This window comes from Squalius cephalus, assembly GCF_949319135.1.
Source record: "Squalius cephalus genome assembly, chromosome: 16".
Lineage (NCBI taxonomy): Eukaryota > Metazoa > Chordata > Actinopteri > Cypriniformes > Leuciscidae > Squalius > Squalius cephalus.
Window position 1 is genome coordinate 11280890 of NC_137137.1, and position 26714 is coordinate 11307603.

Consider the following 26714-nt stretch of genomic DNA (forward strand, 5'->3'; position numbering starts at 1 on the left):
TAAAGTTGAACCATTTAGTTTAATGTGAATTTAAAAGGCTGCTTTTTAACTTTTAAGCTATAAATATCTCCAATGCATGAAATGTTTTGATGTTAGTGTGTAACCATAGTGAATCCAATACACTTCCTTCATGTTCAGTGGCAGACAGAAGAGGCTCTACTGATGTTTCAATAGAGGAAGTGTACTTTGCTCAGCAGGGAGGGGCTTGTGGTTTCCTTAGAAAGTGTGGACTTAATAATTGTTACAGTGCGAAGGCCACGTTCCTTTTAACTCTATAACAATTGCAAATACAATGTGATTACAATAACGAAGAACGTTCTTGAAAAACGAACAAAATAGAGGGCGGTGTAAAAACGCGCTTCACATCAAAGCGGAACAAGAAAGGCGCTTGCTCGCGGTAAGTTTGCTTCAACTTCACTGTACGCTTCGAAAACATTCGCTTTACAAAATCGTTTTTTAAATACGTTTTGAGTATTTAATTCGAGCTTTTTACAAAGGTTATTTTGTTATCGCACCTATGTGTTTCCATGAAAGTTAAATTTGTGTGATTATCAGTCCTGGTCACGCCATTAAAAACGACATCGTCACACGGAATTAGACAGACGAGAGTCTCGCGCAACATGTTGTTTCGCTTTTTGTGTGCGTTACTGGGATCCATTCATTAAGAAACATGTAAAAATTCACATGTTTACAATATTTAAGTTGTAAGTGTGTGTGTGTATGTGTGTCATTAATTAACATACTGTAGATATTAGCCTATAGAAGATGCTGGAATCCCCCTGCCCTGGCCAATAAATGCCACCCATGGTGCCCTACAGGAAATTACTCAGAAATTCCCATAATATTCTAAATATAATGCCTGTGTATACAACCTGTTCAGTGACCAACATGCAGATATGATATATTGTATTGTTTGTACATCATGTTAATCTGAGAAAATCTGTTTTCTGTTTCTCACTACATTTTACCACTTGATGTTGATGGAAGAACAGCAAATTGGAATTAATCCTTGAGTCTGAGAAAAGAATCATGTAAGAAATGCATGAAAGAATGCAAGTATAAAAATGTTGATTCAAAGACTGAAGTTATTTCAGTGTCAGAGCCGAAAGAAAATCACAAGCACTCTTAGAGGAGGTCTTGAAAAAGTCATGAAAATGAAGAAAATCCTCTTAAGATATATATATATATATATATATATATATATATATATATATATATATATATATATATATATATATATATATATATATAGCGTTAAATAATATAAACAAAATATTGACTAGAAACTGCTCTTTATGTGTGCAATGTTATGAAATGTTGTTCTCATCATAAAATGAAATCATTATCCAAAAGGTCTGGGAACCCGGGAGCGGACAAAGTTTGACCTAGTTTTATTTTCTTTCCCTTTTTCGCATTCAGCATCCATCCTCCCTCAGAGTACAATCGCTGATTACCGAGAAGCCTCCACACAATATTGTCATTGTTTATCCATCCTTTAATTTGTCATTTCAGGCACCCCTGCTATCAAAAGGCTCATTTTAAACGCATTACACAACAATCCCGTCCTCCGGCAACCATGTCCATGGCCCTAAAACAAGTCTTCAACAAGGACAGGACATTCCGGCCCAAGCGCAAGTTTGAGCCTGGAACGCAGCGTTTTGAGTTGCACAAGAAAGCACAGGCGTCTCTTAATGCCGGTCTGGATCTGAAGCAAGCGGTGCAGCTTCCGCATGGCGAAGACCTCAACGATTGGGTGGCCGTTCACGTGGTAGACTTCTTTAACCGCATCAACCTCATCTACGGCACAATCAATGACTCCTGCACAGACCAGACCTGCCCCATTATGTCCGGTGGGCCAAAGTACGAGTACCGCTGGCAGGACGAACAGAAGTACAAGAAGCCCACCGCTCTCCCAGCACCCAAATACATGAGCCTGCTAATGGACTGGATTGAAGTCCAGATCAACAATGAACATATCTTCCCCACTAATGTTGGTAAGGACCACATGATCCAAAACACTTTGTTGTTGACCAACATTTCCTTCATTTGTTGGATGCGTTTAGTTTTTAATCAAGTTTAAAAGTCCAAAGTATACTTCAGTTTTTACGTGTACGCAAGTGTACACAGTGTGCGTGATGCAAATTTCGTCACCAGAAACTGTTTTTTGTAACCACGTGTACAGACACCCAGTTTTTGTAACCATACGTACTTTGTACGCACAGGTCACACATTACAACTGAATTGAAATACCGGAGACTGCAACAACAACATATGCCCGTATTGACAAGCGCTTGTGTAAGGGGGTTATAAGATAGTCGCAACTTTAGTTTCAAAGAATACAAAGACATTTTTATCTGCCATAACTTCTGGAGAAAAATAGCGCAGACACTGGACAAAGATGAAACTTTCTAGAGCGCATGTGCCGACCGCCTGCATTCACGCACACTATCAAACGGAGTATACTTTGAAAGGCTATGTGTTCGACTGTACGTATACGCGTAAAAAAACGGAAGTGTTCTTTGGGCTTTGTAAAAGTGTTACCAAACAGTCTTTATTAAACTAACAACGGAACACTCAGGAGATCACAGGAGCTAAATGTTAACACAACCACACAACATTGACAATATTGGACACTGAACAGAAAGAACTCAAGGCTTAGGGACTGTTTACACGACACCGTTTTCAACTAAAAACTGAAAACTTTTTATGCGTTTTGGCCGTTCATTTCGTGAAAATGGTGATGTCATGCGCATGCATATTACATGTTCAGTCTATAGGCGCGTAGTGTTTCTTTACAAAGTGACTGCCAACTACTGGCCTGGCATGAATAATACAGTGTTTTCGTGGATCCGTGTGAGCAGGGATCGTTTTCACAACATTGGTGTATGTATGCAAAAAAAACGCAAAGGAAAAACGTTTCTGTTTTTAGTACATCATTGTCGTGTAAACGTACTTTAAGATTGCTGACAGTTTCCATTAAGTCTACTGGTAACTTACAGTTTTCTTCATTGCAGATTGAATATCAATATTGCTAGATTACTAACATTAAGGTTTGGGGTTCGAGTTAGTTTGCTAAGAAGGAGTGAATTAATTCATTATTAGTCCAAAATGTATTTTGACACCGAAGTCCCACTTTAAAATGTATGAGATACATTGCTCATATAGCAAAGTATGAAACAAAATGGTATCTGCAAACAAATTATCCAGGACATTTTCTTAGAACGTTTTGGAGTCGTTTTTACACTTTTAACCAACTGACAATTTTAGTAAATATACAATATGAAATCAGTTCAGAAGTTTGACACCCAGAAAGTGTCTTTTGTTAGTATGTCAATTGTTTCAACTTTATTTTGCTTGAAACATTGCTCATTATTCTTTCAAATAAATGCAACGCAATAACATTCAAACTTTGTAAAATGTAGCTTAAATGCCCAAAATACTGTACCTTTTGAGGTTTATATATATATATATATATATATATATATATATATATATATATATATATATATATATATATATTTATATATTTTTTGATTTTTTGGTCCTCTAAACCTTTGTAGGTCATCAGAGTGAGCTATGTAGAAGACATTTGAAGATAATTCTAGTATGGCACGGATGTCTCAAAATGGCCATCATATAGGTCATCATACAAGTATAACATGTTGACCATTTGAAGCAGCATTTAAGACATGAATAAACTATGAATCAAGATGTAGTTTGTCAAACATGCAGAAACCTTCGGGATGGTCAAGTGCAGTGTTTGACCTCCCTGGCTTTGTCTCATTATCTCCAACCTGCCATCTGACATCTGTGATGCCTTTAAAATGGGGTCATACAATTTACAGTGGGATATAAATAGACTGCAAGTCTGCATATGGAACAGATTCTTAGAATGCAATGAGACGATTGCAAAATCAGCTATGTATAAGGACATGGTTGTCTGCATACAGCCCAGATCGCAGGACTCTATTAATAAATGGTGCTGTGGAAATATGATTCTGCAATTTATAATCCATCATATCATGTGTCCCAGATAAGAAACTTATAATGTGAGGACGTGCAGATGAGAAAATAAAGTTTTAAAGTGAAAATGAAAATGAGTTTTCTCTCATTCAAAGATATGAGACACTTGTCTCCTCTGATGATATCAGCAGACTCGATGGCATTTTTATCTTTAAGTTCTGGATCCATAAAAAGGGATTTTTCTCATTTTTGAACTGTCACTGTTGGCATGTAATGCAACATAATGATGTTAAAATAATGATGCTGCCATCTTTCTAAAGTCATTTTTGCAAATTTTAAATTGTTAAAAATCTAAAAAAAAGATTCCTCAATAAATATTCATCCATGACTTTTAATATTTTGGCTTTCATCACTATTCATGTTTGTCTTTCTTCAGGGAAAAAAAAAAGAACAAAAGCAAAAATATGAACCAGGGAAGTTTCCGAAATTTGATTGATTTGACACGCAATGACCCAATACTAATTTCTTTCATAAAAAAAAAAAAATTGTACTGACCCGAAACTTTTGATCTGTTGTGTGTGTAATTTTGTATGCTACCACTATGTATCTGAAAAGTATTAACACTGTTAACAATGTTTAGTTTAAATTCTCACTCTCATCGAAACATGTAGGTCATTCATTCTCTTTGTGGTTTATTTTCATTTTCGTGTTTTTTTTAGGTACACCATTTCCTAAGACCTTCATGCAGGTAGCGAAGAAGATCTTGTCTCGTTTGTTCCGGGTATTCGTCCATGTCTACATCCACCACTTTGACCGCGTGAGCCAGATGGGAGCAGAAGCCCACGTGAACACCTGTTACAAACATTTCTATAACTTTGTTACTGAATTCAACCTCATAGACCACAAAGAGCTGGAACCTCTGGTAAGCATATGTGTTAAAGAGAACAACAGTCAAAAAGCGCTTTTTTTTTTATCTGCAGCAAAATGCATATACTATATTATATTCATTTTATATTATATTATATCTGCATTAAATTGCTATAGCAAAACATTACATACATTTTTTCTGCAGTAAAATGCTACAGAAAAACAGTATATGATATTTAATCTGCAGAGAATGCTACAGGAAAACATTTTATCTGCAGTAAAATGCTACAGGAAAACATTTATTATATCATATTATTTAATATTATATGCCTGTGTATGTGTGGGTTTATAAACATGTCAAAGTGAGTTCCCATGACCTCTTGAGAGCAGAAAGCGAGAAACAAAGAGCGACAGATACAGAAACAAGCGCTAATGCTTCATCTCATGATTAGTAGATAACAAGCCCATTTTGTAATGGCTTTGCTAATTGGTAGGGCCACACTAGGACAGAATGAGTCAGCAGGTTTGATATTCCAGCCTGTATGATTTTTTCATCACAGGCAGAAAACCCCTTCGTTCTATAGCTGCAACAGTTCATTCTCTCAGTTGTCACAGCTGAATTGGTGATGTGGGATCAGGTGACACCCACAGGTCCTATTACTGACATCAGGAGCTCAGTCACTTTGCATTTCCAAAGTTTTTGCATCTGTATATATAAACAAGGAAAGATGATCTTTATGTATTTCACAATAAAAACATAACATTTATATCTATAAATAAATAAAGTAAATGTCATGATAAATGAATATCAGAGGCAGGTTCTTTTTATTAGACAAAGCTTTTTGAATGCAGATATGTGGTAGGTGCCTGAACATATGTGATGCTTGAAACTTGTGGTTTTGTGATGGTTCATGTCATGCTAATGCAGTGCTGTTTCCCCCAACAGAAGGAAATGACGTCACGGATGTGCCACTGAAAAGAGAGCGGACCTTTACATTCCAGTCAGATCAGGACCACGCAAATTTACAATTTAAAAGCAGACAAACTTTCAAAGACTTTATTTTTTATACACTTTTAAAGTACTGTAATAATCTATTTAGAGAGAGACATGTACATCTCTCTGTATTCTCATGTTTAGGCATATGGAGAGTATTTTTTATTAGAAATCAGTATTATCAGATATTTTTGTTTTTCCAAATTTGTTCTGAATCATTCCTTTTGTTCTGTTGAACTGTTATAATCTTTAACATGCAGATTATATTTGACTATTTATGTATGTGGTTGAGTTATTAAACCCACTTCCTCTTGTCTGTGTATGTCATTGTTCTGTTCTTGGTTTTTAGTCATGTTCTCATCGCTAATTCTGACTAAAAACTTGATGAAATAGTACGACTTAATGTTTGACTACTACAAAAAAAATTATATATTTTTAGTACATAATCCCTGCCATTTTATTTCACCACCTGCTATGTGTGGATTTTCTTTATAATTTCTGTGTCTGTCTTAAATGAAAGATAATCCTGTTTCTCCAGCTCACTGTCTTTTCTGATGGTTTTGTCTGAGTCTCATTTACTAAGCCTTCTAATAATATTCACAATCAAATCCATTAAATGAGATAGCAGTTAAAGGCAGACAGAAATAATTGTGCTTTAGGCTCTCGCTCCGTGTACGTGCAGGGCAACACACCTTTGTTTCTGTCCACTAGATGGCAATGAAGGCACATCACAACATGAGACCTAGATGATGAAATGTTGTATTGAGTTAGATCACTGACTAGGTCCACAATTTGGTTATGCAACTGGTTTTCATTATTAAACAATGCTATTTTATAATTGTGCTTTCTTTAGCGTTTTAACTGTGACTAATCAGCGATTTTTTTAAAGAGTATTAAGTATTTTTGTTTTATAGAGTATTTTAGTTTCATAGAGTATTACGTTTATAGAGGTATTTGTTTGTTGTGGAGTAGCCTACATGCTGAATAAGTGCTGAGTTGCACGTTTAGGAGAAATAATTATTCAGCCTCAGTTTGTTTGGATGATGAAATCGTTAACTGTAACGCGCTCCACCCTTGCCTTAAACACCACCTCTTTCGCAATCTTTCTTCCGCCTGCCAGAAGAAGCCAGATTTTTCCAGTAGTCTCTGCATTATAATGAGTAGGCGTGTCTTAGTGTCATCCAACACTGACGTTGAACGGTGTGACAACAAGGTCATGTTTGTTATGTTCCCACTTTCAAAGCCAAGTTAATATATACAGATTCAAACCCATTCAGAAAGCTAAAAGGGTTTACTTTGCCATGGTCTTTTTTATAGGTATAAAGCGTTTTCATTACTAAATGTAGCTGCCAACTATTCTACAGAAAACTACTGAAAGCTATTGTTTCGACAAAGTATGTAGGCCTACATTAAAATATACTGCTGCAAATTCGTTTTTTAACTATAAATATAAAAAAATAAGCTGTGTAATTTTATATAATAAATGTTTATTAGGATTTTTTTTTTAGGACACAGCACCATTTTAGGTTCTCTGTACACTGTGGTAGTACCACGGTGATTTTAGATGGAGATACCATGGTACTTTGATATATCTTTATGTAATGCCGTGACTAAATATCATACATTAAATAATGTCCAAAAAGGAATCGATGCGTGAGTGAACTGTCCAAATGATCCCAAGCATTTCCGTTTGGCTGATTCAAAAGAGTGATTCATTCACGATACGGACTATCCCTCTGTAAAACAATGTAGCTGCACAAAAGCTGTAACGTTAGCCTATGCATATGCACACACACACACAATAAATGTTTTCATTTCTAAATGTAGTTGTTGGACAGAGTTACACATGTCATGGTTAGGCTAGTGAGTTGCATCAGGCTAAGCAAACGTCTGCTGCTCCGTTGCAGTGTTAAACAGATCCGCACAATGACAGGCGTTTTCTTTCGTTTTCAGCAACAAAACAAAACCGTGTGGCCGTGTGTTACGTGTTATTATCTCCAGTAGGGGTTCAGCGAAAAAATCGGAATGTACCAGAAGAACTAGAGTGACGTGTAAAAGGGGGAAATGACACGTCAATGGGCGGAGTTTTGACCCTATGTTCCTAGAGTGCTGATACGTGCAGGACGAGATAATAACGCGCGCACGCGCGCGCTGCAATCACGCATTGGCACTTTCAAGCTGATTCAATGCAGGGAAATGTTGCATAGGTTGTATAGTATATCCTGGTATTCTAATATGCTATTTTATACTGTTAACTAGACTACTGTAACCCAAGGACTCTTCATATACTAAAATAATTATCTGAATAAATGCATACAGTTATAATGTTGTGGAAAAAATATCGAGTTTATGGTCAAAACATCAGTATGCACAACGAAAATATCCTTAGATACTACTACATGTACTACATGTTTTAAATTATAAAGAATTGGGATATGATTCATAGTGAATACATAAAGAGTTTTTCAATGGAATTGAGTTTTGAGGTTGTTTTTTTTTTAAACCCATGCATTTACATCACTTTTATGTTCTTTTGGAAACTCCGACTTCTTTTGTATCCAACGATATTTTCTGGGATGGACAAAATTCTTTATTTAGGAGGAAAGAGGAAGTCTGTGTTTTCCCCCACTGTGTTTTCTGTGCTTTGTGTCTTGCACACTCGTCTGTCTTTCCTTCACTCGTCTGTCTATCCTTCTCCAAACACACAAGCTCTCACTTTCACACTCCACTGTCATCATACACAAACACCTCTCTTTCTCACTTTCTCCACCAAAGAGGGCCCTCCTCACTTTTCCTCCTCATAAAAATGACACATGTTCCTGCACTGTAAATTCAAATGAAGATAAACAGTGCAATCATCTCTCTTTCAGAATAAGCAGACAATACACTTCCTAACACACCCATAAAACCTCACCAATCAGATTCCACCCTCACAAACACTCTTTGAGCTGTGTGTGCTGCTGTTATTCACTCTGTTATGCATTCCCACCCAATGGAGAGTTAGAATACCATTTGGACCCTTTTACGAAGGCCACATTCTGTTAACCCAGAGTACCCCCTACTCCTCCCTCTATCACGTGGCTTGTTTTCAACATAACTTGGCATTTCATCATGTGCTTCTTTCCTCCCGAGCCCTGCACTGAACTTGCGTAATCTTCAGGGCTGTTTTCATGGCTGAATATATAGGCCAAAACACATTGAGAGGGCAACTAGAAAGATAGAGTAAAGGGAGGGGGGAAGTCACAAGATCTCCCTCAGACTCAAATGGCCCTAAGTGGCATTGAATTAGTTGACCACATGAGCAAATAAAGCCTGAGCCATCGGAGAACATAACTACTGACACAACCTTGTGAGTTTAGGATAAGTTTTCAAAATGTTTGTGACACACTGCATCAAATCTGAAAATGACTCTGGCATCAAAACCAGTCTATGCCTACTTGGCTCACTGAAGGGGTCGAAACCATCAAAGCTTTCATTAGCACCAGCATGTGGATCAGTTACTCCTGACTCCCTATCTCCGACTCAGCATGTCTATAAAACGTGCCGGTGTCATGACTGCGTGTGTGCACGTGGGTTCCGACATTCCCATCCATCTGTATCAAGATTCCATCGTGTTAAGGAAAAGGTGGGTTAGAGCTCCAATTAAGATGAGACTAAGTTTCAAAATGTAACAAAAGTTGTTCTATTGTGTGTAAGCCCACATGCATTGTTCCTAAATAATCAACAAGAGAACTATACAATCAGAGAACTATGAACATGTGAAATTATTGTTAAATTATTGAAATATTAACTTCAAATCTCAAAGGGGCACTTCAAATAAATATTTATTTATATATCAAAGAATTATTTAGGTCAAAGGAGTTGGGCTGATAAAAATGATTTGGAATTCCTGCATTAAACAATTCTACATTCATTTAAACCTGGTTTATTTACATCACAAAAGTATAGAAACTTTTTATTATTATGAAACTGTAAAATTGTACGTGTATTTGCAACCTTAGTAAGAAACAGTCTTCTTTGTACAATATAAATACAAACTAATACATTTGTAGGCCTACCTTAATATAGTTATAAGAAAAAACATTTTATTACATCATTATAATTGCTTTGATACTTCCTTTAGAAAGCCTGTTCTAACCAGCTGCTCAAACACTCACGCTTAGTAATTTGGGGTTTTTGACGATTAATTTGTCTGTTGCAGAATATTGCATCAGGCAGAATGAATGCTAGTTATAGCCTACTACGTCATGTACGATTAATATTATGGACATTTAAGGCTTCATCATACATTCGAGTGGATTCTTATTACTATACCGGTGTTAGTTTACAAGGCTTTTTTTTTATTTTTAGAGAAAAAGAACGAACAGACTAAAGCATTACAGCCTTTCTATTCACCTCAGGCTATAATCATAACATTCGTCGCCAGCCCACGTGACTCTCTCTCTCTCTCTCTCTCTCTCTCTCTCTCTCTCTCTCTCTCTCTCTCTCGAATGTATGGTACGTGTTTACAGACAGCGAGGAGGGGGCTGGTCTAACTGAAAGGAGGTGGGTAGGTAGGAAGGGGCGTGAGATTATAAAACCGAGGATCGCCGCATGTCTTTTTGTACCTTCCACACATTAGTCCCTACCGCCCACGGCCACCATCTGCTGCTCCCGAAGCAGAGGCTCATACAACGGCGTCAAGCCTGGAGCTTTAAAGACAACAACGGGGTAAGGACGAGCTTTACATTCAGCTGATAGATCGATCGGGCTTGGCAGATGAGCGGACTAAACAAAAAAAAACTCCACGGTTTGATTTAAAAGGATGCTGCGCAACGGTCTGATTTGGTTTGTTTTTGGCAGAGTGGAAAGGTCTAGAAAATACATTTGGGTCGGTTCAATATTGTGCTGTCATTTGCCTTTCTGAGGTTTGTGTTTCTTCACACCGATTCCAAATGCTGATGGACTCTTAGCATTCGCTCTTTGTATGATGTTTTGAATCATTAAGTGTGGTGATTCGTTGAACATCACTAGTGCATGTGATTAGTCGCGTAAAGAAAATAACGTATGTCGTTGAATGGATAACGGACGGAAATAGCGAGCTTTTATACTGGAGTTATTCTTGGCTCAAGTCGCCGAGGCATGTAAATGCAAGTCCTCCCTGCTTAGCTAGTGACGTGACTTGCTATCACTGCGCCTGTAACGTTAACGTTAGTCTTATTTTGTCTGTTGCAGTAAGTATTTAAAGGGCTAGTTGACTCAAAAATGAGTTTTACATAAAACGGAAGAATTATCATGTCATTACAAACCACTATGCTTGCTGACACACAATTGGACATTTTGAAGAAAGCCTTTATATTCACTTCAGTCTTAATGAATGGTGAATGAAAATGTCAAGCTTCAAATATAACGCAAAATCAGCATAAAACAAGTCCACACGACAACTTTTTTTTATTCCAAGTCTGAATCTGGAGCAATACGACGGAGTGACCGTGAAGAACAGTCCAAAATAAGCGGAACGGACACAAGAGAAGTAGCGATGTGTGATTTGTGGACGAATGAATCATTTGAATCGAATCTGTTGAATCTCAATCTACTCTATAGATCCAATTTATAACAACAGGCAGGACTGCGTCTCCCAAAAGCACCGTAAGCACAAGTAGATCGTAGAGATAATAGGTGGTAATGATTTTTACGATCTAACGACGGAGGGGCAGCCCTGAATGATTTGTTCACGAATAGGACTGATCCGGTTCACGAGTTCAACTCTTCGATTCAATGAACACCAGTGAAGGCCAGTAGTAAATAACAACTTGGCTTTGTCCTGTCCTCACATAAAGCTATAAAGAACACTTGCAATATAGCGTGAGTTGTTTGGAATAGTTTTATCGTGATTTTGCATCCTTTTTGGCATCTTTTAGTCCTCATTGCATGAGAAGCAGTTCTGCAGAAGAAAAAAATCATAGTCAGAAATATACAAAAATAGTAATTGCAACGATATAAGGGTAATAATAAACTGTATAATAAAATAATAATAACAAAACGATCCCTTTGTATATGCATTTGGTTATTGTAAACTTGTAGGAAATGAGTGTTTTCTATGTAATTAAATACATTGCCAAATTAACAAAAAAAAAATTGTTTTGTTTTTCTCAGGTTTCCCGTTTAAAGCACCACGGTTCTCACGACATTGGATTAGCTAAGTGAATTTGATCACTAAAGCTAAGACCACCGTTGTTGCCGCCCTCCACCAGTTCAAACAAAGTCACAAAAATCAGGACAAAATGGTGCAGAACAAGATCACCGAAGTTACCGGATTCCATCGCTCTTTCAAGGTGAGAGTGCGATCTCGCTAGTCTCTACTGCTGTTACATGAATGAATGTTTAATTGCTTTTGGCATTAGGCAATGGATCACATAATTGGCACAAATGTCATGCATAGGCTAGGGTATTAGAGATCATAGAAGACCGTTTAAATATTAAACCGAATGCCAGGAAGTTCTTAGTTATCCATTTGAACTCTGATAATAAGTATCTGCTGGGCATTTAACCAGTGTGTGAACTGTTCAGATTGTGAATAATCTCCCTTTTTTTAATGTTCAGGGGCAAAATCCCTTTGAATCTGAGGAATTTTCCAAAACTGGATCCCATCTCCTTGAATCTGCCTTCAATTTTGATTGTTCCGCCCGGCATGGTAAGTTGTCGTTGTTTTTTGTTGTTGTTTTTAATCCAACTGTTCCTGAGAAACCAGTAGGAAGACCTGAAATGTGACAAAGCACTGCCTGTAATTCGTGACCTCACACCAATATTTACATATTTCACTTTTAAAGATACGGGACAAATAACATCCGCTTACTTTTTTCTTAGTTTAATCAAGCCACTTTCTGTAGGTGTTTATTCCTAACCACAGCGTATCAGGTTTTTAATTGAAACTTTCTTTCTGTTGTGACATGCAGACATGCCATCCAGCCGGCCCATCGACATCCCAGATGCCAAAAAGAGAAACAAGAAGAAAAAGAGATGCCGGGCAACAGACAGCTTCTCAGGGCGATTTGAGGGTGAGTTTTCTATTTTTTAATGGCTAAGGTGTTCAAGTATACTTCTACAGTTTGAAAGGTCCACATGGGTTCAGTAGTTTATTAATAGAACTTGTTTTGATTTCAGATGTATATAAACTGCAAGATGAAGTGCTGGGGGAAGGGGCCTATGCTAGGGTCCAGACTTGCATCAGCCAAATCACCCACAAAGAATATGCTGTGAAGGTAAGATTCTTTATAGTTTACATGTGTTAAATTTGATTGAACTAACCGGAGTTGAGACAATACAGGCACATCTTTGGGTAGTGTAACCTAAAATAGCATACGCTTGTTGTAAATAAACCGATACTCCATGTGCAGGATCCGTGCAGGTTATTGTTAGAAAGGACTTTTCCTTTGAAGCGGTCTCTTGGAAATTGAATCAAGTGGGTAACGGGAATGATATTTCCCTCTTTGACATGCATATGTGACTGTAGTCGGTTTGTGCTGACTGACACAGTTGCATGTGATTGGTGAGGGTATGTTAGATTCCTGCAAGCTGTGGTGAAGCTAAGGTCACGGTCAGGCCATACTTATGAAATTCGCACTTGTGTTTAAAAATGGTAATATTACAGAATTCATTATGTAACATTATTTTTTTTTACATTTGTGTATTTACGTTGCAAACTGAACTGTCTGTGTAGTTTATTTGAGCAGGGTTTTTTTTGTTTTTTTACAGAGTAATGTTCTTACTTAAAAAAAACACGGATGTTTGAACAACCTTAGTTATGTTATTGTAGTTTGTACAAGTTACAGAGCAGGCTTAGCGGAAAGACTTCGTTATTTTTGTTAGACCAGATAGAAGGCCAGCCAATCAGAGATGTGGAGCGGTCACATGCTCTTACCATTCATTGCTCTCATTGGCTGGTAGATTGAACCGAGGCAGGAACATTATGTACTGGCAAGTCTGCCGAAACATAAACCTCAAGAGAAAGGGGGGACTTGGGTGGAGTTAAATCCTTGAAGTGTTTACCTACTTTTTTTTTTTTTTTGTCTTCCTGCACATTGCGGAATCTAGAACAAAAGCATATTAGGAAATGTACATTGTGTGCCAGAAAATGGTCTTGTTTTCACTTTTTGATTTGAGGAAGGGAATTTTTTTTTTTTTTTTTTTTTTTTTTTTTTTTTTTTAAGCATTTGAATTTTTACATTATCTTTTTAAAAGAAAAAACCTTTGTGTTCAATATTTAACAATATTATACAATATTTTTCTTATTGCTGCGAAGATAGCGTTGATTTTATTTGTTGTTGTCATACTTAAAACCATCCTCCCAGATTTCATAGCATGTTTTCTTTCAATATAGCCAGCCACACAAAGATAATACGATTATTTAGGGATGTGTTTCAATCCCTGAGGAGGATGGATCATTACAAGCATTAGGTCAGTTTATGCTGAGATGGGTTTCAGACAACTCTCACCAGATGTCCTGCCAACCCCCTCTTTGCGTAGTTTGGGTTGGGGTGGGGGGTTGAGATCTGTGGCGTCCTAGTCTGAACAAAAGGAAAGGCTGAATGAAAACAACCCCAGTAGCCGTCTCAGCTGGGCCGGGGTAGTGTTTACAAGAGTGGTTTGATTTACAGACAGCGGTCAGACTCTATAGGGCCTCTTCCTAAGCTAACGTGGAGATTTATGGGTGCTTTCACTCCTACTGTATTGTGTATAATGTATTTGGCAACATATTGTGAAGGATTTCTGTGCAACAAATAACATGTTTAGACTTCAGCAACTAGGTGAAATTTGTCACCACATCCCTCAAGTTCCCTCAAGCATTTATTATACCCTGTCATTTTTTTTTGGTGTGGTTTTTGAGAAGACTGATTGCTGACTCAGCCGTGTGGCAGCAGCGCTGGGGTTTTTGGGAATGCGCTGGCCCGCAGGCCTCATTCTTAACCCTGATACGCATTATGTGCTCGCCTGCACGCTCTCAATAGCGCTGCTAATCCAGGGAGCTGGAAGAGCCGCACACTATCAGGAAAACACAGAGGCCTCGAATGGGGGAGGATGTGATTCAATGTCAACAGTAACTTTTGCTTGTACTTTTAGTCGTTGGACTCAGGGGGGTTGAATGAACAGAGTCATTGTCACTTAAAAAAAAAAGATATATTTAGACCTGTGGGCTTCTGTCTTAAAGGGATAGTTCACCCAAGACGGAAAAACATGTATGACATTCTTTCTTCTGTGGAACACAATATTTTGAAGAATGCTTAAAGGAGAACTCCGGTCAATTTTAACATTGAGCTCATTTTTTTGTACATTTGGAGTGCTGTCAATACAGAGAACAACGACAAAAATCTGTGTTGCCTACACAGAGTTATTCTATTTTTAAAATTTGCACCCTGTTGACTTCAATGGGGCAAGTTTTAAACCTGCTTTTAGCCTCTTAACATCCTTGATGTGTCATTACATGTGCACAGAAAATGTGAGTGATTCCTTCAGAGTGAACACCGTGATTCTGACTGCAGTAGATGTGAAAGATATGTATAAAAATTATGTTATTTAAGCCATCGCAAATACCTGTTTACATCCTGTTTTCGGTTGAAGCCCATAGTAGTCGATTGCCGAGTTCACGCGCGTGATCATAGGTAACTAAACCTATGCGCGTGAACTCGGCAATCGATTACTATGGGCTTCAACCGAAAACAGGATGTAAACACAGGTATTTGCGATGGCTTAAATAACATAATTTTTATACATATCTTTCACATCTACTGCAGTCAGAATCACGGTGTTCACTCTGAAGGAATCACTCACATTTTCTGTGCACATGTAATGACACATCAAGGATGTTAAGAGGCTAAAAGCAGGTTTAAAACTTGCCCCATTGAAGTCAACAGGGTGCAAATTTTAAAAATAGAATAACTCTGTGTAGGCAACACCGATTTTTGTCGTTGTTCTCTGTATTGACAGCACTCCAAATGTACAAAAAAATTAGCTCAATGTTAAAATTGACCAGAGTTCTCCTTTAAGCTGTTTTTGTCCATTTTTAATTTAATCAACTTTTATTATATGCAACACACGTAACAGTAACATTCATGCATATAATACAAAAAAACAACAACACTTAACGTGTATACGTTTGCAAACGTACATACAATTGCCAAAGCCTTGGAGGAGAAAGAAAGAATTGATATATCACAAATAAATAAACACAAAAGCGGAGTGTCATACAGGTTTGGAATAACATGAAGGTGAAAAAAATGACAAGAATTTATATTTTTGGGTGAACTATTGCTTTGAAGTGGTTTAAACTGCTATGTTTATCACTTTAGGATAGTAATTTGTAACCAATTGGTCACTGAGATTTTAAAGGGCGGTTGTCACCTCAGGATGTTGCTTCTCATTTTGTCTTTGATCCTAACCTGGTATCTTTTTCACATCATAGATCATTGAGAAGAGGCCAGGACACAGCCGGAGTCGTGTTTTCAGAGAGGTGGAAATGCTGTACCAGTGTCAGGGCCACAGGTAACCCATTCATTTCTTTAATATCTTTATCTGTAAATATAGTCAATAAAAAGTATTATATGCGATACATTTTAATGGTCGACAATGTTATTTTAACTTAAAATGTTGTCTTTTGTCCACCCAACAGAAATATTCTGGAGCTAGTGGAGTTTTTTGAAGAGGAGGACAAGTTTTACCTTGTGTTTGAGAAGCTCAGAGGAGGTATGTGTGTTTTCTGTGGTGTTGTTACTTTTGAGAAACATTACCCAGCCTCCCCTGGGCCCAAAGACCAGCCCTGAGTAATTTAATTTAAATGTAAAGACCGCATGCACTGGTGTTATGCGTAACAATGTGGGGTTTTTTAGGCTCCGTCTTGGCCCACATTCACAAGAGGAGATACTTTAGCGAGCAGGAAGCCAGCATTGTGGTGCAGGACATTGCGAGTGCGCTGGACTTCCTTCACAATAAAGGTACGAGAAATCCTATTGGGATGGGTTCTTTAGGCCTGAAAAGTGGAGATAAGAAGATGGTGTTACACATGGGGGGTGGGAAAGGGAAGGTTATGGGGGGTTTTGGAAATCGTATCTAGTTGTAACTCGATCATATTTCATCGGCTAGCTTGAGGGATGCACACTGGATTTCTAGGTTAAGTTGTGGGCTGAAAGGTTTTATTCCTGTCTGTACTGTTGGGTGAGGGGATGCTAAGGTAATTTTAGTAGCACTTAGCAACAAGCTGTGTTGGAAACATTTGCCCCCATCGACAATCCTCACTTAGCCTGAATACCACACATCTAACGCATGACTTGTTTGTGCTCTTGTAGGTATGGCCCATAGAGACCTGAAGCCTGAAAACATCTTGTGTGAACACGAGCACAGGGTGAGTCTTTTACGACAGCATGTTTGGCTAGTCAGAAATTCAAGGCGCACTTTTGCATTTGTGGTTTAAAAAGTTTGATCAGATGATTTGAGGTTACCAGGCAGACTGTAAACGCATAGTCATGCCTGTCAGTTGCGGGTAGTCATTTCGGAGCAGAAGTGATTCCCTGCTCACTTGTTTCTTGCAGATTTCGCCTGTGAAGATTTGCGATTTTGATCTGGGCAGTGGGATTAAACTCAACAGTGACAGTTCCCCCATCTCCACTCCAGAGCTCCTCACTCCAGTAAGTGTCTTTGTGACCCTGTGAACACCGATTCGCCCAAACAAAACAGCATTTGGTTGAGACACAAACAGGATAAGCCGTTAACAGCCTCCTCCCTAATGTTTCGAAGTCTACGGATAAGATGAACACATTGTCATTGTCGTTTCTTATCGGGAGGACCTGCTTTAATGCCATTGGTTGACTTAGGGTGGTGTCAGTGATGTAGCTCATTCTGATTGGCTAATTTAATCATTCTAAAAACAGTGCTGAGGTCAAGGAATGGTTTTATGAGCAGAATGGAACTTTTTAAAGAGGCCAGATCTGTTGTGAAATAGTGGAGCAGCAGTAATGAGTCCGTTCGTTGTTTATCTACATTCCTGTAGTTATCGAGTTCACCATCTTATGGATAAGATGGCTTACAAACTTACAATCTCAAATTATAACCGGTTATGGTTTCTTTCAAGATATTTGAAGCTCTTGCGTTTATCTCTGCAGTGTGTATGTGTAAACAAAGATCTGTCTTCAACTTCATAGATTTGAGTGATTGGGGCGAGACAGCTTAGAACAGGTGATATGGCTGGGGGTGGACAGTGAGAAATCCTCAGCATGGGGCTTTCAGGGTAACCCGAGTGGGGTCCATCAGCTTGTTGAAAAGACTATTTGTGGACTGAATAGTTAAAGGGTGAAAGGTTCTTGTGTATCTAGTACGTAAACAATATGGGGTTTGTCTTTATGCCCTGTGTTTGCTTATTAGCCATAGACTGTAAAAAAAAAAAGTTATTAGCCAATAGTCTTGTGTGATTCTGCCATAGGGGAGAGGGTTTGATTTAATACTTTGCATGTATTTAAAGAGAGAGTTCACTCAAAATAAAATTATTCTGTCATTTACTCACCCTAATGTCATTCTATAATGGAAGTCCAATATTGTTTTTAAAACGGTTAAAACATTCTTCAATATCTCATCTTTTGCGTTCCACTGAAGAAAGTATTACAGGTTCTGAACATGAATTTTCATTTTCGGGGGGTGAACTATCCATTTAAAAGTTCAAACTTTGTTGCACAGTGAGAATTAAATGAAATGAAAACATTTAGTCTGAAATGCAACTGAAGTAGTCAGGAAGGGATTTTTAAACTTTGAGCTAGTTTTTAGATTGTTCCAATTTTATCATTCCCTCCCCCAATGCTACTTCTGGACAGCTTAAGGAGAACACGAATTCAACCCAAACAAACATTTCTAGCCTTTTTGCTCCAATTTCCTGTAGGAAACCTTCTCCCTTCAGCACATTTTAGACTCCATTTCTCTTTTGTTTTTGTCTCTGTGAATATTTCCTCAAGCCTGTCTGGGCATTATTCTTTCAATCTGTGTTACCACCCCACACCTAGCAACTGCTCTGTGATTGGTTTGGTGAGAGGGAGGATGAAAGGGGGAGGAGCATCTAGTGCACTCTCTGGTCATGCACTCAACATGTTTTTCTTGGGCAGAATCCCAGGGATCTTATCAGTTTTTTTTTTTTCATCGCTAGCTAGATGTTAACTCTTTGTTTGTCACTAGATTGCTTTGCTTTTTATGAGATTTCTTTCCCTTTTTTCTTTGCTTTTCACTGTTACCGCAGGCTTTTTGTGTGTGCGTGTAGTTTGATCATAACAAATGCTTCTAAAAAGGCATGATTTCTGAGAAGTACATGTACCTTCCTGCCTGAACCACGTAGAAAAGTGCTTTCTCTTTTTGCTTTTGCACTGCATGTGCTTCTATACTGTTAACCTATAACCGCAGGGGAAATTCATATTTGCATACATGTAAGGTATCTCACACTCTCAACTAATGCATGCCTCACTGCCAACCACTAAAACACCTGAACCGACAACACGATTGCTCAAGCCAGTTTTTCCTTCCATGGAAATCCCCATACTAAAGTGTTATACTAACACTTGTTAGATGCTAGTAGCTACATTGCTCTAAAGTGTCTGATGCAATGCTATGCTAGTCTTACAGATGAAGTTTGTCTTGAAAGTGAAAATCTGCTGCGCAGTTATCATTTAAAACCCCCTCCCTCACTCTTATCTCAAAGACCCAGAGATAGGCACACGAGTGAGCCAGAGGAATATACTTCGATTTTACAGAACAACTGCTGCAGAACGTGAGCCCTCATTTATTAATTACAGGTTACTCCGTTTCTAGAAATCTGGTACAGTTGGATGACTGAATAGTTACATACTGTAGCAATGTTTTTGCTGTCAGCTGGTCTGCTCTAGGTTGGTCGTGCTTTGTGAAAGTCTTTTTGTTCAAGAGTGGGGGTGGTTGTGAAGTGTTCACTTGAATGTGAGGGTGTTGAGAGGCGGTGAGCAAAAACAGCCGTGTCGAGGGGGGTTGGGTGCAACAGTGGAAGCTTTTGTCTGCACTCGGATTCCTGCACTGCGAAATAGCATTACATAAGAGCAGGAAGGCGGAGCAACAACGGCAGCTGGGTTGAGGATAACAAAAGAGACTAGCACAGCAGACCGACCGCTTCCTTTAACCTCAGAGACGCAAACCAAAACATGACCATGTTGCACTTGAACATCTGTGAAAACATCCAGAGGAGTGTGGTTCATACCCGTCGTTGGATTTGCAATATTAGTTTGCTGTACGCCCATTTTTGAACTTCACCCTCATTTAATAATGTATTTATAAGTGTATTTTATAGTTAATTATATGGGCAAATTAATATGCGTTTTCATGTTGAGTTCAGATATTGGCCTTTGATAGATGGCTTAGAACTGTAGTGTACGAATTCTGGGAAGTTCTGGGATTCATGATCTCTTATAAAAAAACAAAACGTTGAAGCGAGTTATTTTGTAACTCTGACCTCAGTTGGCGTTGCATAATAAGAGGTGCTTAATGCAGCAGGCTGGCTCAACCCACTAAGGAAAACTAAATTGAACCCATTTCTGCAGATCCTTCTAGAAATCTTTGTTTGTCCTGCTGAACTACTGAACTGTGTCTCCAGAGAGGTTTTTTTCCTTTTACATCAAATTTGTGTGGGTCTGTGTGCTGTTGAGGTTGCAAACGAGTGTGTGTTGCTGTTATGTAATAAAACACAGTTTGTGGGTTTTCTGGGACACACAATCCTCTTTTTCGTGTCCCAACGCATGACCTAGTTTCATGCAGAGGCGGTCAGAGCCCAAACCAACAAAGCAGTCTGTGCATGCAGCTGAGCCTTCAAAACACTCCATGACTCACTACCCCGCCTCCATCTGTGACATAACAATTTTTTACTGCAGTTACTTCATTTTAAGGTGCCTGTATGCCATCGCATTTTCCATCTAGACTGCAGCAGAAATGCGTTTTGTGAGCAAGAACCGGGAGTGAATCCTTTATCATTCAACCAGTTAATCTGTCGCCAACCCCAACCTTTTCTTTGTTCTCAATGTGACTGCCAGTTCCATGATTTTGCCTCATCACTGGTGGCAGTTGATTACCCTCTTCTCACCCCTCCTTCCTCTTTTTCTCACTCTCACCTTAGTGTGGATCTGCTGAGTACATGGCGCCGGAAGTTGTGGAAGCCTTCAACGAGGAGGCCACAATCTACGATAAGCGCTGTGACCTGTGGAGCCTGGGTGTCATCCTCTACATCATGCTTAGCGGTTACCCTCCCTTTGTGGGACGCTGTGGAAGTGACTGTGGATGGGAGAATGGAGAACCTTGTCAAGCGTGCCAGGTACAAAACTTACCCTCGTCTAGTCATGCCAGCCACTGCACGCCTTTGTAAACCTACGTCAAAAGTATTACATTCATGTGCTGCTCATTGGAATAATAATAAAACTCATCTCTTGTTTCTTTTTTTTTTCTTTTTTCTCCCAGAACACCTTGTTTGAAAGCATTCAGGAGGGCAAGTACGAGTTTCCAGAGAAAGAGTGGGCTCATATTTCCTCCAGCGCCAAAGACCTCATTTCCAAACTGCTTGTGCGGGACGCCAAGAAACGTCTCAGCGCCGCTCAGGTTCTCCTGCACCCCTGGGTACAAGGGGTAAGGAACTGAATGTTTTGTTGTCTTCACTACAATTCTGTAAAAATGTATTTTTTTGTAACTTTAAGACCGTATCTTCATGATTTTTTTTTTTTTTTTTTTTTTTCCAGGGTGCCTTTGACTATTCCCCCTCCTCTATCCTGCCGCAAAGGTGAGTTGAGTTGGTACAAGCTTTTCTAATAGTATATGCAGCTTGTAGCATCATCATCATCAAGCTAACATTGTCCTTCCTTCCACGCTCACAGGAATAGCTGTGCTAAGAACCTGACTTTCTTTGCGGGCAAGGCTGTTGCTATGAACCGGCAACTGGCCGAGCAAGACGACCTGGACGAGCAGCAGCAGCAGGACCCTCTTCAGGTCATCACGGCCACTGGCACATCCATGCGCCTCTCCCCTCCCTCCAACTCCAAACTGGCTAAGCGCAGACAGCGGGGTAGCCTGCTGAAAGGAGCGCCCGTCTCTGCATCTGAGCTCAGGCAGCTCCTGGCACCGCTGGTCATTGTGGGAGACTGCGCTTAGTCGGTTGAGCTGGGCTCCCAGTGAACAATTTTCCAATTTCAAATGGACGAACAAACAAGTATCTGCTATCTTTTGTGCAAATCCTTCTCCGTTTCTTCTGCCCACTTGAATGGGACCCAGTCCTTTCCTAAACCGTGGTTCAGTTTGTGCCTGTTGTAAATCCATTTAATTCCCTCAAGCACTGGAGCAAGAGCTCCTACAGCACTTTGATCAACTTTCGGCAGCTTGGGAATCACCTTAAGAGCTCAAGGCGAATGAACTGGACTCTGTTTAGGATAGCGGTTGGGTTACATAAGCCATTTGGAAATTTGTCTAAAGGTAGAGCATAAAATACCAGCTCAAACACCAAAGGTCTAATACCCCCACCCCCTACCTTTTTATGTGCTGCTTCCACATTACAACTGGATCCACTGTGAATTTTCTCTGTGAGAGATACAACTGCATTTGTTTTTCAGGAACGTTCTGTATGTATGTATGTAGGTGTGTCTGTTTGTGTGAGTGTGTGTGTGTGTGTGTGTGTGCGCATATATCCCCATCCCCTTCAGCAGATACTGAAGATACTGGTATGTGCTTATGCAACTCTGATGAAGGCTATTTTGACTTGCATTACTTTAGCAGAGATCTTGGATAAGTGAAGCGAAACTCTGATAATAGTGCCTCACCTTACTTAATGCATCACTGTCCTTCCCAACAGCCTTTTAATTCCAAGAAGAAAATCCCCTTATCGATAGAAATAGCTAGCTTTTTTCCTCCATTACTCAAGCACTTCCAAAGTGTGTCCTTCCAGTACAGACTTTGCATCACTTAGCCAGACTAGCCCAGGAGTCTGCTTTTGAGACATGGGTTCCTCTAGTGAAGGAACCAGTAAACATGCTGCATTTTACTTTGAATGCAAGGTTTCTGCCTTGCAAGACTCAAATTGGAATTGCAGCATCAGATGCATTCAACCTGATGTCCAGGAAAACAAAAGTTTCCTGTAAAATTCACCAAAAATCTTGTCAGGTAACTGATAAGAGTGAATATAAACATTTCTGAGCACAACTGGGATTAAGCGCATGCTGGGAAGCAACCAGGTGGTTGCACAAGCACACGTTTGCCAATGTGACTAGATGAATGACGATGGTTGGTATCAGGGAGTCGAGGCTTTGAACTTGTTCCCCACTTTAAGGGGGATGATTATGGTACGGAAATTTCAAACTATCAGCTTGTGGATGCCACCAAAGCGAACTATATCAATATTAAGAGTGGAGGGAGAGATTATTTTCAAGTAACTGAAAATGTAAAAAAATAAAAAAAGGAAAAAACATTCCAGAAAAAAGGATTTTAAAAAAACTAAACAAAAAAAAAAAAGTCTTCCAAGAAAATGTAGCTGTATGAGTGAAATGGTCTAAGAAAGTTTACTTGTTGTTTTTGTTTTTTTTGTTGGTTGACTCCAATTTAGAGTGTGCCACACTGATGTTTCAAACTTGGTTGAGCTTTGTTTAACTTTTTATTGAAAGAATATTTTCTATCTTATTTTTATGCAGGTGCTGTTCAGGTGGAACGTTTTCCTTTTTTATATAGTTTTGTTACTTTATTAATGTTGATTTATATGCTGTAAAGAGCAAGAAGAGTGAATGTGAATGTGACGAGCTAGAGGGGAAAAAGGAAGGAAAAAAAACAAAAGCAGGAAAAAAGTGAGGGCGTCATATAGGCATACAGATCTGATATTTTACTGTTTTTGTTCTTGCTTTGGAAGTGACTTCAGGGTTGTTTAAACTCCCCTTTTCTCTAGTTTTCTCTAGATATTTCTAGTAAGATGCAACCATTTTTGCCAAAGTGCGCTCATTTCTAAAATCTAATGCACTGAGGTATCTGGGAGTGCTGATCTCGGATCAGTTTTAGCATTTTCCCATACCAATTCATAAGGCACCGCATACTTGGTTGAGCTGAGCACAGACCATCACTCCCTCTCCGAGGTGCATAAAACATTTGAACCCAGTCGTCTGGATTCAGATTAAGTCTTTATGAATTCGTGTCACCAATGGGAGGTCAAATCGCCCAAGCATAATGATCCTGTTGAATGTTTTCAGAGTGTCACTCACCTATCTTGTTGCTCTGAGATATGAGAAACCTAATGGCAGTCCTTGATTTTGAAGGGCCCATTATGCTGATTATGACACTGATTGTAACCTTTATTGATTTTGTCTTTCTTTTCTTTAAGAATCTTTTTACAGATCTTTGTGGGGTTTTTTATGTCTTACAGTAAGACTTGAATTGTATGTGCTACAGTTTCCTCATGTTTTGTTCAGGAAACTTATTTTGCTACAATGTAAAAATGGCAAACAAAAATGTTCATAAGCTGAGATTTAAAGCAATCTTTGGTCTGGAAAGTAACATTTCCGCTACTTCTGTTCAGTATTTTGTCTTTCTTCTTGGCTTTGGTATATTTCAGATATCCCAAGTGTTTGGGTTTGTATTTTCTGAAGTGTCTGTGGCGCTTGGCTGGTCCTCTGAAGCCCCCGTGCCTCTGACGAAATATTCACAACTCTTTTACCCATATGGTAGTTATGGGTTGCCTTGTAGTAACAGATCTGACTTTTATTCTCAAGAACATTTTTTTTTTTTTTTTTCTTCTTTCAGGGGGTGTGTAGAAAGTTCTCATTCAATGTTCCTGTTTTACACAGGCCAATATTTGCCATTATAAACAAGTGTAAAGTATTGTAATATGAAGTTTTTTCCCCCCTCTCTCTATTCTTTTCCCACCAATGCAAAGATTATTGAGATAAAAGTATTCAAATGCACAATTTTTTTTTACATTTTTTTTTTTATAATCTAATGTGACCCTTTAGTCTAAACTCTGAAGGCTATTGTTTTTAAGAGCACTGTTTGTCCATTTCCAAAATTAAACGCTGTCCAAAATAATAATTTGGGAAAAATCTGACATGGGGTCTCACTTGGGACAACATAGGTATTGATTTAAAGAAGCACTTTACTGTACCATGTGGCTGACTGCAGTTCACTCAAAGCTAAATTTATGACTGTTGTGGCAGAATTTTGTATTGTTTTGTACAAAACAAACCAACAAAAATGCAATAAAATGCTTTGAACAATGTTCGTTCTTGTTTTGAGTTGAGTTGAACTTTATCAGTCCCACCTCTGCTTGTGTTCACACAGAATCACGAGCCTCATATCACATGCTGATACTGCAAACATTGACACTTCTAATAAAGCTCAGTCTCTTAGAAAAGGTACTCTTGGAGCGACTGATCCTGTTGACATAATCGTGGCTTTCGGAGTCACCTGCGCCTGAGTCACATGGTGCATCACCTCACTAAGTAAACATGCTGATTTTCACTTCAACTTTCCAGGGCCGAATGCTTCTTTACAGAGTCTGATGCAAACACACTGTAAAAGTTAGCCAGCCCACGGTTGCCATGGAAATCTCAGAGCAGCTTGTCAGCCTACTGTTAAAGTGTGGGTTGAACATGAACATGCGCATGCAGAGGGAGTGAGTCAACAAACTGTCTGGATTACACCACTGCGTATCCACAAGTGGGAGCGTGAATGAATCAAGCACCATTTTAATTTTGTTTGTATATTTTAACATTATTGATATAGATAGTATAAATATATTATAAGTTCGAATACTAGAATGGGAAGCTGACAAATACTAGGTCTTTTTTTTTACAATATCAAGATTTTAGATTGAAATTCATAATGGGGAAATCAGATATTTTTAGGTGCTGCAAACATTCACCATTTATTTAAAGTTTTCAGCCATTTTAATCAATTTTTTAAATGTTTTATTTTTATTTGTTAATTTAAAAAAAACAATCATTCAAATGGCCTTGAATATTTTTAACAAATATTGCAGTCTTAAAATGAGACCATAAAACTGCATGTACACTAATTTGATTGAGATGGCATTCAGGTGTGTGCAATTATTATTACTAAAAATAAGTAAAATACAGACCCTTGTTTTACATCTTGACGATAGAGATTCATAATTCACACTGTTATAATGGTATGTCTCCCTCTAGTGTTAGAAAATAACTTTCTTTCAACAATGACCAATGCTATCTCATTGGATACTGGATACTGTTTAGTGGTAATTAACCTGTTAATGTACGTCACTTGCCAGTGATAAATTAGGATTTCAAATATATTCTAATTATACCTTGTTTCTAATAGGCTGAGAAGTCCTGCCAATTGAGAGTTGAGATGGCATTCAGGTGTGTGCACCTGATCAAAAGCATTATAACAGGGTTTAGCGTCTGAAATCAAATTTTGTGTGTGTTAGTATCTAAGTGAGGGGTGTATTTGGACCGTGTTGACACTGGACAGATTGCTTTTGTTATTCGACTCAATTGCGCATGTAGATTTGTATGTAAGGTGAGTATAGTTTCTCTCACAGAAACTGATTTGTGTAAAAAAAAAAGTTTTACTCATTTAGGATCATAATGTCTTAACATTAGATCTATTTCAAAGTGCAATGTGTTCACTTCTTTTGTTTAATTGTAATAACTACCCGTTGAGGGAGGAAATAAACTACTTTGAATCAGCCTAAGATGGTTTATTGTCCCTGGCTGGGCCCCCAGCTTTGTCTGGTTTTAGAGATTAGTGATTTTAGAGATTTTCTTTCTGGTCAAATTGGGTAGATAACTTTCCAAACAGCTGAATTCTAGCCTGGTATGTTTTTGTAATGGACCTGGTAATCGAACCTTAATACATATCAATCGAATAGTGA

At 38.5% G+C, this 26714-nt stretch overlaps 2 protein-coding genes across 3 annotated transcripts; both read left to right on the plus strand.

Annotated features, from left to right (window-relative positions):
• The first annotated feature begins 150 nt into the window (after positions 1 to 150).
• Positions 151 to 6140, plus strand: mob3a (MOB kinase activator 3A). The gene is made up of 4 exons (XM_079896118.1): positions 151 to 397; positions 1513 to 1994; positions 4683 to 4885; positions 5777 to 6140. The coding sequence occupies exons 2-4, from the start codon at positions 1577 to 1579 to the stop codon at positions 5804 to 5806; spliced, it is 651 nt and encodes a 216-aa protein (XP_079752244.1). The 5' UTR covers positions 151 to 397; positions 1513 to 1576; the 3' UTR covers positions 5807 to 6140.
• A 4244-nt stretch (positions 6141 to 10384) lies between these two features.
• Positions 10385 to 25081, plus strand: mknk2b (MAPK interacting serine/threonine kinase 2b). 2 transcript variants are annotated; one of them, XM_079896106.1, is made up of 14 exons: positions 10385 to 10534; positions 11960 to 12138; positions 12407 to 12497; positions 12760 to 12861; positions 12968 to 13065; positions 16263 to 16342; positions 16470 to 16543; positions 16687 to 16791; positions 17143 to 17198; positions 17386 to 17481; positions 20964 to 21158; positions 21302 to 21466; positions 21577 to 21617; positions 21712 to 25081. In XM_079896106.1, the coding sequence occupies exons 2-14, from the start codon at positions 12088 to 12090 to the stop codon at positions 21983 to 21985; spliced, it is 1428 nt and encodes a 475-aa protein (XP_079752232.1). In that variant the 5' UTR covers positions 10385 to 10534; positions 11960 to 12087; the 3' UTR covers positions 21986 to 25081. The 2 variants fall into 2 exon arrangements, with proteins under 2 accessions (XP_079752232.1, XP_079752233.1); XM_079896107.1 differs by lacking the exon at positions 16687 to 16791 and having other exon boundaries at positions 10405 to 10534.
• Positions 25082 to 26714: the final 1633 nt, after the last annotated feature.